At 50.6% G+C, this 11,719-nt stretch overlaps 2 protein-coding genes across 3 annotated transcripts; both read right to left on the minus strand.

Annotated features, from left to right (window-relative positions):
• Window positions 1–50: 50 nt before the first annotated feature.
• Window positions 51–1,636, minus strand: nol12 (nucleolar protein 12). The gene is made up of 6 exons (XM_053852927.1): window positions 1,467–1,636; window positions 1,195–1,300; window positions 1,079–1,127; window positions 870–1,009; window positions 702–796; window positions 51–355 (listed from the first exon to the last, which is right to left on the minus strand). The coding sequence occupies exons 1-6, from the start codon at window positions 1,574–1,576 to the stop codon at window positions 178–180; spliced, it is 678 nt and encodes a 225-aa protein (XP_053708902.1). The 5' UTR covers window positions 1,577–1,636; the 3' UTR covers window positions 51–177.
• An 894-nt stretch (window positions 1,637–2,530) lies between these two features.
• srebf2 (sterol regulatory element binding transcription factor 2) lies at window positions 2,531–11,651 on the minus strand. 2 transcript variants are annotated; one of them, XM_053852907.1, is made up of 20 exons: window positions 11,334–11,651; window positions 9,293–9,645; window positions 9,041–9,227; window positions 8,830–8,981; window positions 8,597–8,749; window positions 8,260–8,532; window positions 7,980–8,094; window positions 7,765–7,916; window positions 7,429–7,633; window positions 7,182–7,357; window positions 6,851–7,100; window positions 5,958–6,127; window positions 5,722–5,893; window positions 5,537–5,648; window positions 5,262–5,371; window positions 4,831–4,963; window positions 4,582–4,753; window positions 4,181–4,357; window positions 3,989–4,100; window positions 2,531–3,920 (listed from the first exon to the last, which is right to left on the minus strand). In XM_053852907.1, exons 1-20 carry the CDS (start codon window positions 11,422–11,424, stop codon window positions 3,703–3,705), a joined length of 3,483 nt encoding a protein of 1,160 aa, XP_053708882.1. In that variant the 5' UTR covers window positions 11,425–11,651; the 3' UTR covers window positions 2,531–3,702. The 2 variants fall into 2 exon arrangements, with proteins under 2 accessions (XP_053708882.1, XP_053708881.1); XM_053852906.1 differs by having other exon boundaries at window positions 7,765–8,094.
• Window positions 11,652–11,719: the final 68 nt, after the last annotated feature.

Genomic DNA, 11,719 nt, shown 5'->3' on the forward strand with positions numbered 1-11,719 from the left:
TGTTTGACAGGTGAGGATTCGAGCGTTCGACACTGACAAACTCAGCCAAATAAAGGTCCCCGACGCTCGTCTTTATTCGTCATGTTTGGATACAAACTGTACAAAAGATGATTCCAGCTAAAATGCCAAACTCCACAGTCTTCAAACTCCATTGGCTTGTGGCGAAACTGTCTGGTCTCAGTCCTTAAAGTGCGTCCGGCCCGTCTGCCGGCGCCGCCTCCTCTTGCTGGTCTTCAGAGGTCTTTTTTTAAACTCGGTGACGGTGGGGTTCCTGTCCGTCCCACGACCTTCCTGCTTCCCCTTCCTCTTCCTCTTGGAGGTGAAGCTGTTGAGCGCCGCCGTCAGAGACTGGATCCTGCACACAACACAGACACAGCGTCACACCCCGAGGTCCGGCTCAGTCCGAGGAGACCGCCGGGCCACGGACCCGGTCAAAGGGCTTCCTGCCTGCACTCCAGATCTACATGTGGTTTTCAGTTACAACACATTAAATTTCCCAGCACAGGAGTGCACAGCTCCCCCTGGAGGTCAGGTTCCAAGTCAACGGGGGCAGGATGAAGGAGGTTCGCTGCACCTCAGTTGCGGCTGCAGAAAAGGTTTGGGCAGCCTGTACACTGAACCCGGTTCGAGCCAAGATCTATCTGGTGCTGGCGTCACCGAGTCAACTTGGCTGAGCAGCAGGGAGCAGATGAAAATCGTACTTCTTGTTGAGGATGGGCTTCCCAGTTTTCCTCGGCATTGACTTCTCCTCCTCTCCCTCGCCCTTCTCCTCTTCATCTTCCCCACTGTTGTCGACCTGCGCAGAAAAGCTGGCACTTGACTTCTTGTTTCTGACACGTCGGACTGCCAAACTAGCTCCACGGCTTCACCTGAGCAGGGCCGAGCAGGTGTCCGCCGCTCAGGTCCAGGTCACTGATGGTCGTCACGGTGACGGTGTGATTCGGATGGTCGAACTGCACAGACTCTGTTTTGCTGGTGATCATGTCTTCCAGATCGTCCTCGGCTTCATCTGCGAGATATGAACAACATTAGCACTAACAACAACAACAACAACCAGGAGCAAACAGCCGACACTCACCGAGAGCTTCTCTCCGTTCCTTCAGCATCTTCATGTATTCTTTATGCCTCTGCAGTGGCAAGGCCAAGTCAACTTCGCTTCTTCTCCTTCATCTTCACGGCCACTCACACACTCACCTCTTCTCTCACTCGCTTCTGCTCCTCTTTTATTTTCTTCTGAAGTTCGGCCACAGCTGCTTTCCTTCGTTCCACCTTCCTCTTGTGGAAGCCTGTGAGATATTCCCTGGAGGAACACAAGTTGGATCGGCATCGTAAGGAGCGGCTTAACGGCGCGGAAAACATTTTTACAAACGGCAACGCAGCTCGTGGTTGAAGTAAGACAGTCTTGAAATAGAGGCTAATGCTAACAGACGCATGCTAACAGCGATGATTAAGACTCCCAAACTCACTGTCTGTCTTTATCGTCAAAGGAGACGATGCATTTGTTTTCTCGCCTCTTTGATCCGGGTTTAAACTTTCCATTCTTAGACGCATTATTTTGCTTTTTGTTGTTTTTCATCTCACTCACACGTGAGTTCACAGGCGTGCCTGTGTTTACCGGCGGAACCTTCAAAATCTAACTCCGACTGGAAACAACGTGAGGTGGTGCGCCATAGTTCCGCCTCTCAAAAGCACACGATCGTGAATTAAATATTGAGAATACTTAAAGTAAAAAAAGGGTTTACACTTAAACGCGTAGGTCTTATTCATTAATTTTTTTGTGCACAGGTTGTTTATTTTGAAGTATGTTACGTTTCTCTGTGGGAGTACAGGTACAGCGACAATGCAAAACAGCGTCCTCGTGTGGCGTAAAATAAAATGTTATATACGACGAGATCCCGGGTCACGTGACATAGACTGGAGAGGAATTCAACAAAAAACAACAGGCGAAGAGTCCACAGCAGTTTTATTACAAAACTCCAACACGAACAGAGAAATTCTGAGTCGAAGACACAAATGGCAGAAGAACAAAAAAAATGTAACATCACTACAATAACGGCAGATGCCCCTAAGCCCCGCCCATGTGACCGTCTCCTTCCGAAACATGTCACTGCTCCTCTTGGTCGCTTCTCTAAACAATACAAAACGTGTAGAGTGGAAATCAACAATTAAATAAAAGCGCTACAAATAAACAGCAACACAAACACATTTCTCTTGCATACAAAAGTCACGACACATTCAAGGACTTCCATGACTGCCGGAAACAAGAGCTCTGATAGCAGGAAGCTCGCTCCACACTGCAGCGTTTGAAACATGTGAACTGTTTTGACTGTTTTGGGGGACTTTTTTCTGTTCAACATTCGATCCGCCTTTGAATTCATATTTTAACAAAACACATTCGGTTATAAACAATGCTTCTTACATATTTAAAGTTGAAAACTGACTGCTCTGACCTAAATATTGCAAAAACTATTTCCTATTTACATGATATTTGAAAAGTATAATCGTGATAAGCTGTAACTGATTTTGTGTATTTTTGTGTTTAAATGTATTTTTAACTTTTACATTTTCTTTACACTACTCTGCTTTTTTCTTTCTTAAATATGTAATTTAATTTAAGTGCAGAAATTATTTTTTCTCACAAATATTTTAACGCCGACAAACAAAAGAAAACATTACATTTTCCCCCACATTTTTTTTCGGAACATGGAGGATGGAATTCTGTGTCCTTTAGTCAGTAAAGTTTCATGGAACTCATTCAACTTGATTGATTTTATTGCACTACTTTTTTCCTACGAATTCTGGGCCTCTATTCTCAGACTGGGCCTGCAGATGTTTTGACCATGAGAGTGTGACTTCCTCTGCCGTGTCACTTCCTCTTTCAGCTCAATCTGCCTATTTACACTTATGTACAATGATATTGCGATGAATGCAAGATGCTCTGCTCTGCTGCGACCTCTGAACTCGGCCCGTCCAGACCCGGCGCCGCTCTGTGGTTTGAGGTAGATTAGAGAAAAAAGCCACGTCAGAATCTGAAGCGTGGACCTCGAGACCGGAACCTTTTGACTGTTTGAATCTCCTGCAGTTCTGACTGAGGGCTTTGCCTCCACACGTCCAAATTTGGGTCCCTTCACTGGGTTAGCCAGGCGAGGATAAGCGATGATGCAGGAGTGAGAGCGACAAACACCAGCAAACAGGAAAGATAATTCAGACACATCTCAAACTCCGGCACTAATTTTCGTGGAAAATAATTAAAATTTTCAAACATCAGAGTTGTTCTTATGCCTTTAGAAATTGTTTGGAACGACTACTATTAAATTTCGCGTTCTGTTTCCATGACAACTGGGACCCCGAAGAAAGACATTGTTCACGGTTCCGACTGTACTGCACAGTACCGCCACATGGCCGCACGGGGGCGCCATTGTATTATAACTGCGAGTACAGAGTGAAAAATCGAAGCTGACGGTCAGTTACAGGTGGAATTTCGGGAAGTCCCTGAACGCAGCACGAAATAACTTGAGAATTACGAGCTGGGACAATAAAACTATTTGCAATACATGATAAAAATATGATTATTTTCTAAAGTTTTGTTGTCAGTGACAGCGGTGGTTAAAAATGCTGAGTCATCCTAAACGCCAGCAGTGAGCAGAGCAAGCTAAACCTGTGTGCGTTTGTGTGTGTGTGCATGTGTGCGTGTGCGTGTGTTCAGGAGGCAGCCATGGTGGTGCCGCCGCTCAGGCGCAGTAGGATCTGCTGACAGTCCTGCAGCGAGCGCCGGTCTCCCACCCGCTCCAGGGTGCGCTTGGCTTCGGCCAGCAGGCGGGCGCGGTGCCCGGGCGGGGTCAGCAGGGGCATGGGCAGGTGGCGGCAGGCCAGAAGGATGGCGTGAGCACGCTCCCTCTCCCCCAGTACGCACTCGCCCTCTGTAGATGGAGAGAGGTTGAGCGGAGCGGAGCGGAACGCGGCCTCCGCATGTCTGTGCGAGTCTCACCGGCCGGGTGCGAGCTGTTGGTCCGGCGCCGCAGGTTGTGCTCCAGCAGCTGGTGGGTTCTGGTGGGACTGGCTCCGGCCATCAGCCTCACGGTAGTCTCGTGGAGAAACACCTGCGCACACACAACTCTCAGCAAACACAAACAAACACAGCAGTTTCACGTCTCCTCCGATGCAAGTGGAAGTGGCGAACCTTGTGCTGCGCCTGTCGGTAGCACTGCGTCAGCTTCCTCAGAGCGCTCAGGTCCCTCTGGAACCCAGCTAGCTGGGATCCAGGCGTGGGACTGGGCTCCCCGTTACTGCTGCCCCCTCGCTGCCACAGACTGGTCCTTAGAGTCAGCAGCAGGTCGCAGACCAGCAGCTCCATGCCCTGCAAGGAAGGAGGGGAGCACTTTAGAAAGGCGGGGGTTTGGGCGCATCAGTGTGGCGGCTGTGTGGCGGGTGTTGGACTGGAGAGGCCTCTGTGCTGCGCTGCAGACACATTGCAGTCGTCTGCAGGATCATGCAATGCAACTACAATGCACCACAGCCACCTCCCACCACCCCCCACACAGAGACAGGCCAAGTCTCGCGCTCATGCACGGCTCACTCTACCTTGTTGAGCCAGTTCCCCGACTGAGCCACGGGCACGGAGATGCCGGCGCGCAGGAAGCTGCTGGCGCGGTCACAATGAGACAGGCAGGACGTGGCTCCTTCTCCCTTCAGAGGACACAGACTCATCTGCACGGCCTTGCAGAGCAGCAGCACGGCTTTGGGCAGCGAGTGACTGCAACACAGTGACCACGGTCATCAGTTCGAGTCCCGTTCCGGCCGGGCTCCTTCAGACACAGAGGGGCCACTCACTCCAGAGCGTGCAGGGCTCTTGGCATGCGATCGGCTTCAGCCAACAGTGACCTCACGGTGAGGTCATCACCCTGCAGCCAATAGACGGCAGCCTTCAGGAACAGAGCCCACCAGCGACACACTGGGTCTCCAACTGAGGGGGCAGAAAACAGGAAGCGGAGCGGTTCAAAAACGAGAAGGCGCTTGTTTGCTTTGAGGGCCACGAGGGGGCGCTCTAAGTCTGAGCGATGGGTGACGCTATTGACACCGAAACCGTCTCATTTAAAACACTCCAGGTTCACTTTCACTTTCAGTCGCTCATTTCCTGCGGTTATCGCTCCACACAGCTCCAGACAGCTGCGTCAGTAACTTGAGTTTCGTCTCTTCAGAACAGATGAGATCGATCACATGTTCAGTCACGTGGCTGAGCTCTGCTGGGTTCGCTCCCCTACCTGGTGTGATGGTATGACTGGGAGGAGTCGAAAAAGAAGGAGGAGGAAGAGGAGAGTCCTCCGTGCAGCTGTTCAACAGCTGGAGAAACTCCAAGGCGCTGGAAAACTCCCTGCAGGACAGACGAGGCGTCAGACGCACACAGGAAGCTCAGGAGTTTCTCACACTGTTAGCGCCTTCAGGTGGTGTTTGGGAAACACGTGATGTGCGGGAGAAGAACCTCCACTCAGTCACACACCATGCTCTTCACACCACAGGAACTGGACTTGAGTCTCACCCGGAATCCGTCCTTCGACCTCCTGCGTGGTTCTGGGGCTGGATGAGCGTGTGCACGGCTCGCTCCAGCAGCTTCCTGCAGAAGCACCGATGCAGCTGAGCGATGGGGTCGGCTGAGGACAGAGGCGGAGCCGTCGTGAGTGACGCCGTTTCAAAGTGAAGCGGCTCTCTGAGCGGAGGTTGTACCTGACTCTCTCGGAGACGTGAACACGCCTTCCACGTTCTCACACTTGACCGACCAATCGCAGCTGAGGAAGAACTGCCGCCCCAGAGGTGTGAAGAGCCAGTCGGCGCCGTCAGGGTTTTGCTTGCTCTCTGACGGCAGGGCGGCGCTCTCGGCGCAGCTGAGTAGGTAGCCCTGAGCGACAACACGTGTGAGCCGCGTGGCCACCAGCTGACCACAGAAGTTTTAGGAAAGGTACCGGCAGGCAGGTGAGGTGGTGCCCCAGCACAGAGCGCAGCGCGGTGGCTGCGGTGATGTAGATCCTGGCCAGCTGCGCCGGGTCCATCTTCCCTTTGGCACTCTCGCTGAGGTTGACGGCACTGAGGGACAGAGACAGCGCCCACCAGTCGCTGCGCTGCGGCAGTTTGCCTGCGAGGTCAGAGCAGACGTGTTGTTAGCAGGGGTGGGATTCGATTAAAAAAATGAATGTAGTTCATTAGGGAATGTGTGATGAATTAATCTCAACTAATAGCATATAGAAATAGAATATTTGCCACAAGAAGCCACATTTTTCAATTTGAATCAATTTGGTATATTACTGAATCTGAATTTGGCATATTACTGAATCAAATGATGGACCAATACATACATTTAAACAACAAGATATTGTTTATTTTGCATCAGTTTGACAATAGCACAATAAACCACGATGGTGGCTACATTCAAGTTTTTATATCTCCTTATTTAAACTGAAATAAATAAGTTTATTATTAAACTTATTTATTTATTTTATTTTAGAATTTCAAGTCCATTCAGAGTAGTGGAAACCCTGGACATTGTGTAGCAAAAAACAGCCCTGAATCAAAGCAAACAGCTTGCATGCTTGTCGTTTGCTTTTGTTCAGGGATGATTCCTCCATGTTTGTTGTTGTTGTTCTCATCCTAGCTGCCACGTGTCTTGTGCATCAGTGTGATCAGTGGAGCAGGAACTTCTGCACTTACAAAGGTCCCCTGTTGTCTGGAGAGCAAACTGTTTAAATTAAATTAAATTAAATTAAATTAAATTAAATTAAATTAAATTAAATTAAATTAAATTAAATTAAATTAATATATACCTCTCTGTGATTCAAAGAGAGAAAGCCGGTGTCCTGACCTGTGAGCTGCAGCTGACTCAGCCGGTGGTAAACCAGGGCCGCATCCCTGGCGCTGGTCCGAGCCTCGTCGCCCTCGTGCCTCCCTCTGACCTGCTGGACCAGCCAGCCCAGAGGAGTGGGACGATGCAGACAGTAGCGGATCACATTCCAGGTCACCGAGCAGACCAGGTCCAGTCGTGTTAGGGGCAGCGCTCTGGTCAGGACAGACAGGCAGGTCTCCAGACTGACCATGGCTGCAGAGTAGTCACCCTGCAGCAGAAGAGCAGGTCCGTCACCAACAGTCCGAGTTCAAAGGTCACAGTAAGGTTTCTCGTCTTCGTTGGCACTCACGCGCTTCAGATGCAGGTCCGCTTGCTTGCGGTGCCTCCAGAAGGACACGGATTTCGGGGAGTGAAGCGGTGTGACAGGCTCCCACAAATACAGGACCCTGACACAGCCCCACACCGCCCCCACCCCACTGAGCACCCACACCATCACCCATGGCAGCAGGCAGCGCAGCCAAGACGCTGAGGATCAAAGAGCCATGAAGGAAACATTGTGGAAGTTGGATTCAAGCTCATAAAAAAAGGCTTCTCACCAAAGTCCTGCGAGTGACCAGGAGTCCAGAAAAGGGACCTGGAAGGTCCATGTCCTGAGGGCAGACTGGAGGTCCCAGAGGGCTCAGACCCCAGGAGCGCCGGCAGAGGGTTCAGGGACAGACAGAAGAAGGTCAGCATACAGAGGAGCAGCCGAGATCCGTCCATCACGCCGACCGAGGAGGGCGAGTCCGGTTCATCCTTCATCTGGTGGAGATCAGAGTCCTATCAGAGTCATATATTCACGCTAAAGGCCATCACCAATTCAACACGTGGCTAAGTTAAGACCTTGGTGAGCCCACTGATGTTTAAGCAGAACATGCTGACTCAGTTCCTACCTGGTCGTGCTCCAACAGAGGACTTCCAGGCTCGGAATCTACACAGTACGGGGAGAACTGGTGAGGTGATCCTGAACCCGACTCTGACGGTGGAGGTGACATCATCAGGTTCTCCTGTTTCAGCTCCACGTCGTCAGAGAGCGACACTTGTTCTGCGGAACACGGAGACTCAGCGCTGGTTTTGCACTTCAGCTTCAGACCAACTTTCCACTCACTGTTCTTCTGGTTCCCCATCTTGAGGGCCAAGTTCTCCTGTCGCAGTTTGTGGTTCACCTGTTGCAGGTACTTGATGTAGTCGATTGCCTTTCTCAGGACCCCCGACTTGTGCATCTAAAGGGAGAAATTAAAGCTTTTCACCACAAATACACACGTCAGTTCTTCAGAAGAACAGAACATTGAGATTGACAGCTGATGGGAGGTGAGGGAATGAAAGTCCTGAGTTACAGAGGAAGAGATGGTGAGGAAAATAATCTATTTTTCTGATGGAAAACAGACCTTGGCATCGTTCCCCATCACCAGGTCTCTCAGCTCCACGATCTTGTCGTTGATGGAGGAGCGGTAGCGCTTTTCTATGATGTTGTGGGTGGTCCTCCTCTCGCCTTCCTTCACCACCCCTCCCGGACCCATCACCGGACTCTGCTCCACACATTGTCGCGGTGTGTTAGACGGGTGGGCGGAGCCAGTCTGTAGCTGTTTGATGGGAAGCTTGTCACTACCGCCCCCCATTACGACAGGCACCGTGGTGAGAATGTTGCTGCTCATCAACGTCTGGAGATGGAAACCCTGTCACTTTTCAGGTCGGTTTGGTTATTTTTCACTGGTCAGCACTTACGGGAACCTGCAGTGCCGTGTTCTGGATGGGTGTGGTCAGTGTGGTGATGCCGGCGGGGCTCGGCATAGTGGACAACACCTGAGTTCCATCTGGCTTCAGTGTTGTCAGAACCAGAGAATCTGTCTTCAGTATTTGTGGCTGCTGGACCAGAACCTGAGGGGCAACATCAACACACCGAGTTAGACTAGACGAAACAGAAGACATCATGTGACACAAAAGGTTGTGATACTGACAGGCATCTGCTGTTGCACAGTGTGGACTGCAGTCGGCGCTGTGGAGAGGGTCTGGATGGTTTGGCCAGTTTGGGTCAGAACACGCTGGTGCTGAATGGTCACAGGTTGCAGCTGCGGTGACGTCACGATGCTCTGCATCTGTGGTTGCAGGACTGCGGGCAGAAGAGTTGCCGGCTTGAAACCCAGACGACACAAGCAGAACGTTGGTTACCTTGGAAACTGGGCGCGGGACTCTGGTGGCATATGACCGGGTTGTGGATGAAGCGCTGCTGCCCCCCGTTGGAGGCGATCATCACAGTCTGTGCGGCCTGTGTCTGAATGGGAAGGGTCTGGTTGTGGGTCTGGACCAGCGTGTGAACTGGAAAGCTTTGCGTCTGCATGGGAATCTGATTGTGCATCTGCAACCACAGAGAGAAACGTTCGCATTTTGATGGAGGTCAACGGGACTTGCTGTCCCTCTCACCTGGATGGTGGCCTGAGACGTCTGCTGGGGGTGAGGCTGGATGGCCTGGACCACCTGAGGTCGGGGCTGCAGCAGAGGGGGGATGCGGGTCACCTGCTGCTGTCCTGCAGGAGGAGAAGGCGTCTGGGCAGGCGTGAGCGGGGGGGTGAGGGGCATGGACTGAGGGGAGAGGGTCTGGCTGGCAGGAAAGCCAGTGTTCTGGTAGGTCCCAGAGGTCGGCGTCTGTGGAGCGAGGGGAGGCTGAGGGTTTGGGTTGGCGGCTCGTGGCCCGCCGTTGATGCCCGACTGGTTCATCTGATCGTCGAACAAGTCTGGCAGATCTCCAACCTGGTTGCTGACAAATTGCAGCATCTCTGAGGAAACACAGGGGGAGTGAGTGACCCGTTTCCCACCACACCTATGTTCATGGTTTGTTTTTAATATTAAAGACTGTTGGGATGTTTTGGGAAAAAAGTTCAATTAAATGACCCACTGTGGTTCTGCATGTAAAAAACACGTCTGAATTAATGTGTGTTAACTCAAGCACCTGCACTGATAAAACTTTGATCCCTTCTCTCCACAATCATCTGCTACTAGGTGGTAAAACCTGTCCTTTAAAAACCATAAATGTTGCGATGTGTCACAGATAAGGTGACAAACGGCACACAGCGAAATGGCCTTGAAATGCACCAGAACTCAGTTGATAAAACATGGAAAAGGCAGTCCCAAGGATCATGACGCCCACATGTTGGCTCCGTGAGTGTGCTTCTTTGTTAGTAGAAATCAAAATGAAAGGATTCATTTGATGCCCTTTAAAATAAAAGATCACTAACTTTTGTTCAATTCTGAAAACACTTCTGAACAGGGAGGGGACCATGTGCCGAGGTATGAGAGCATGTGTGAACAGGGGGTCATGGATAATGGGTTATGTAACAGGGTCGCAGAGGCTTAGGGCACAATAGGAAGAATGTAAGAGCCTGGAACACTTGCGTGGCACCGTCACACCACATCTGTGCACTGACTGTCGACAAAACAACTACACGACCAGACCAAGTTGAACATTAAAGTGGGTTGTTCTCATCTTGACTGATGCCTCATTCCTGACCAAGAACAATTTAGGATTGGGAACGCCTCGGGATCCCCCGGGAGGAGCTGGAGGAGGTTTGTGCGGACCGGGAAGTTTGGGCTTCCCTGCTCCGAATGCTGCCTCCGCGACCCGACCCCGGATAAGCGGCAGAAGAAGGTGAATGTGAAGGTGAAGGAGTTCCCAAAGCGTCATAGCTATGTATTAAAATGGCAGCTGGAAGCATAGACCAACAGTCTGCGCGGACAGACCCAGGACACCTCACAAAGAGTGGAAGGAGGGAGGGAGGGAGGCCAGAAAGGAAATGCCAATTGCAGAGTTGGGTTTGGGTCTGACGTTCATCCACCCCCAGGTTGCACAGGTTTTGAGGTATTTATTTATCATCTAGAATAACTAACACTCCTACTTCAAGTCAATAGACTTGAAGTGACAGGACCACCCCAACAATATTTTTAAAAGATAGTAAAATCAACAAAAAAAAAAAAAATCTTCGTTAAGCTCAAACTGGAGTAATGAAGTGAAACAAACACACTTTTCTCACATTAGGCTGTTTATCTTCATCCCTTCTTTCTTTTGGCTTGACAGCCCCTCATGGGAAATGTAATTCAGGCATGACTTTAATTCCTTTTTAAGAGGTATGGTGTGTATTGGGCAACTTTATCTTCATTTATCAGCAGAAATAAATCGCTGAACCAGGCTAAGTTTGTAAACATTACTTGCCATTGGACGCTTTTGACCCGCAAACATGATCTTAAACCAGGTGAAGCGACAACAAACTTAGCAAATGTTTATTTTGTCATCGGGAATAATGACACGTTGAGTGCGGGTTGGTTCGTGCGTTCGGATGTCGACAGCATCACTTGTTATTCGAGGAGACGTCAGCAGAGAACATGAGGTGCGTGTTGAGATGGTGTCGACTTACACCAAGAGCGACCTTTCATTTCACCTTCCCAAAGAGAAAAAACACAAATTGCTCACCGTCGATGTCTCCCAGGGTGAATTCGTCTCCTAATTCCGCTAAACTGGGGTCCATGTTCTCCATGGTGGAGACGTACTCGCCACCGTCCATCCCGTCACTCAAGCGCTCACCTCCCCGGTTGTCAAGGGAGAAATTCTTGGCGAGTCACGGCTTGTTTTGGTGCCTACAGGGACGCCTCCCACCGCCAACAGTTCCAGACCAGTATTATTGTGCTCGACGCAAAGCGCAGCCTCACGGGAGGCGGATATTTGGCCCGGAAAACTCATTCACGACAATTAAGACTTGATGTGTCGCCATCTTGTCCTACGCTCGTTACGTCATTCACAAACAGACAGGAGGAGCCACACGGCGTTCTGATTGGTCCAAATTGCCCCGATGTTGTCAT

The sequence above is a fragment of the Synchiropus splendidus genome, chromosome 19 (assembly GCF_027744825.2).
Source record: "Synchiropus splendidus isolate RoL2022-P1 chromosome 19, RoL_Sspl_1.0, whole genome shotgun sequence".
Lineage (NCBI taxonomy): Eukaryota > Metazoa > Chordata > Actinopteri > Syngnathiformes > Callionymidae > Synchiropus > Synchiropus splendidus.

Excerpts from the sequence above, each read along its gene's own strand:
- srebf2 (XM_053852906.1), bottom strand. The coding sequence starts at position 11,424 with ATGGACGGTGGCGAGTACGTCTCCACCATGGAGAACATGGACCCCAGT. Across the intron at positions 8,095-8,259 it reads TGATGGGGAACGATGCCAAG|ATGCACAAGTCGGGGGTCCT; the intron begins GTCTGTTTTCCA and ends TTCTCCCTTTAG. Across the intron at positions 4,101-4,180 it reads ACCGACAGGCGCAGCACAAG|GTGTTTCTCCACGAGACTAC; the intron begins GTTCGCCACTTC and ends GTGTGTGCGCAG.
- nol12 (XM_053852927.1), bottom strand. The coding sequence starts at position 1,576 with ATGAAAAACAACAAAAAGCAAAATAATGCGTCTAAGAATGGAAAGTTT. Across the intron at positions 797-869 it reads ACCTGCTCGGCCCTGCTCAG|GTCGACAACAGTGGGGAAGA; the intron begins GTGAAGCCGTGG and ends TTTTCTGCGCAG. Across the intron at positions 356-701 it reads AAGCCCATCCTCAACAAGAA|GATCCAGTCTCTGACGGCGG; the intron begins GTACGATTTTCA and ends TGTTGTGTGCAG.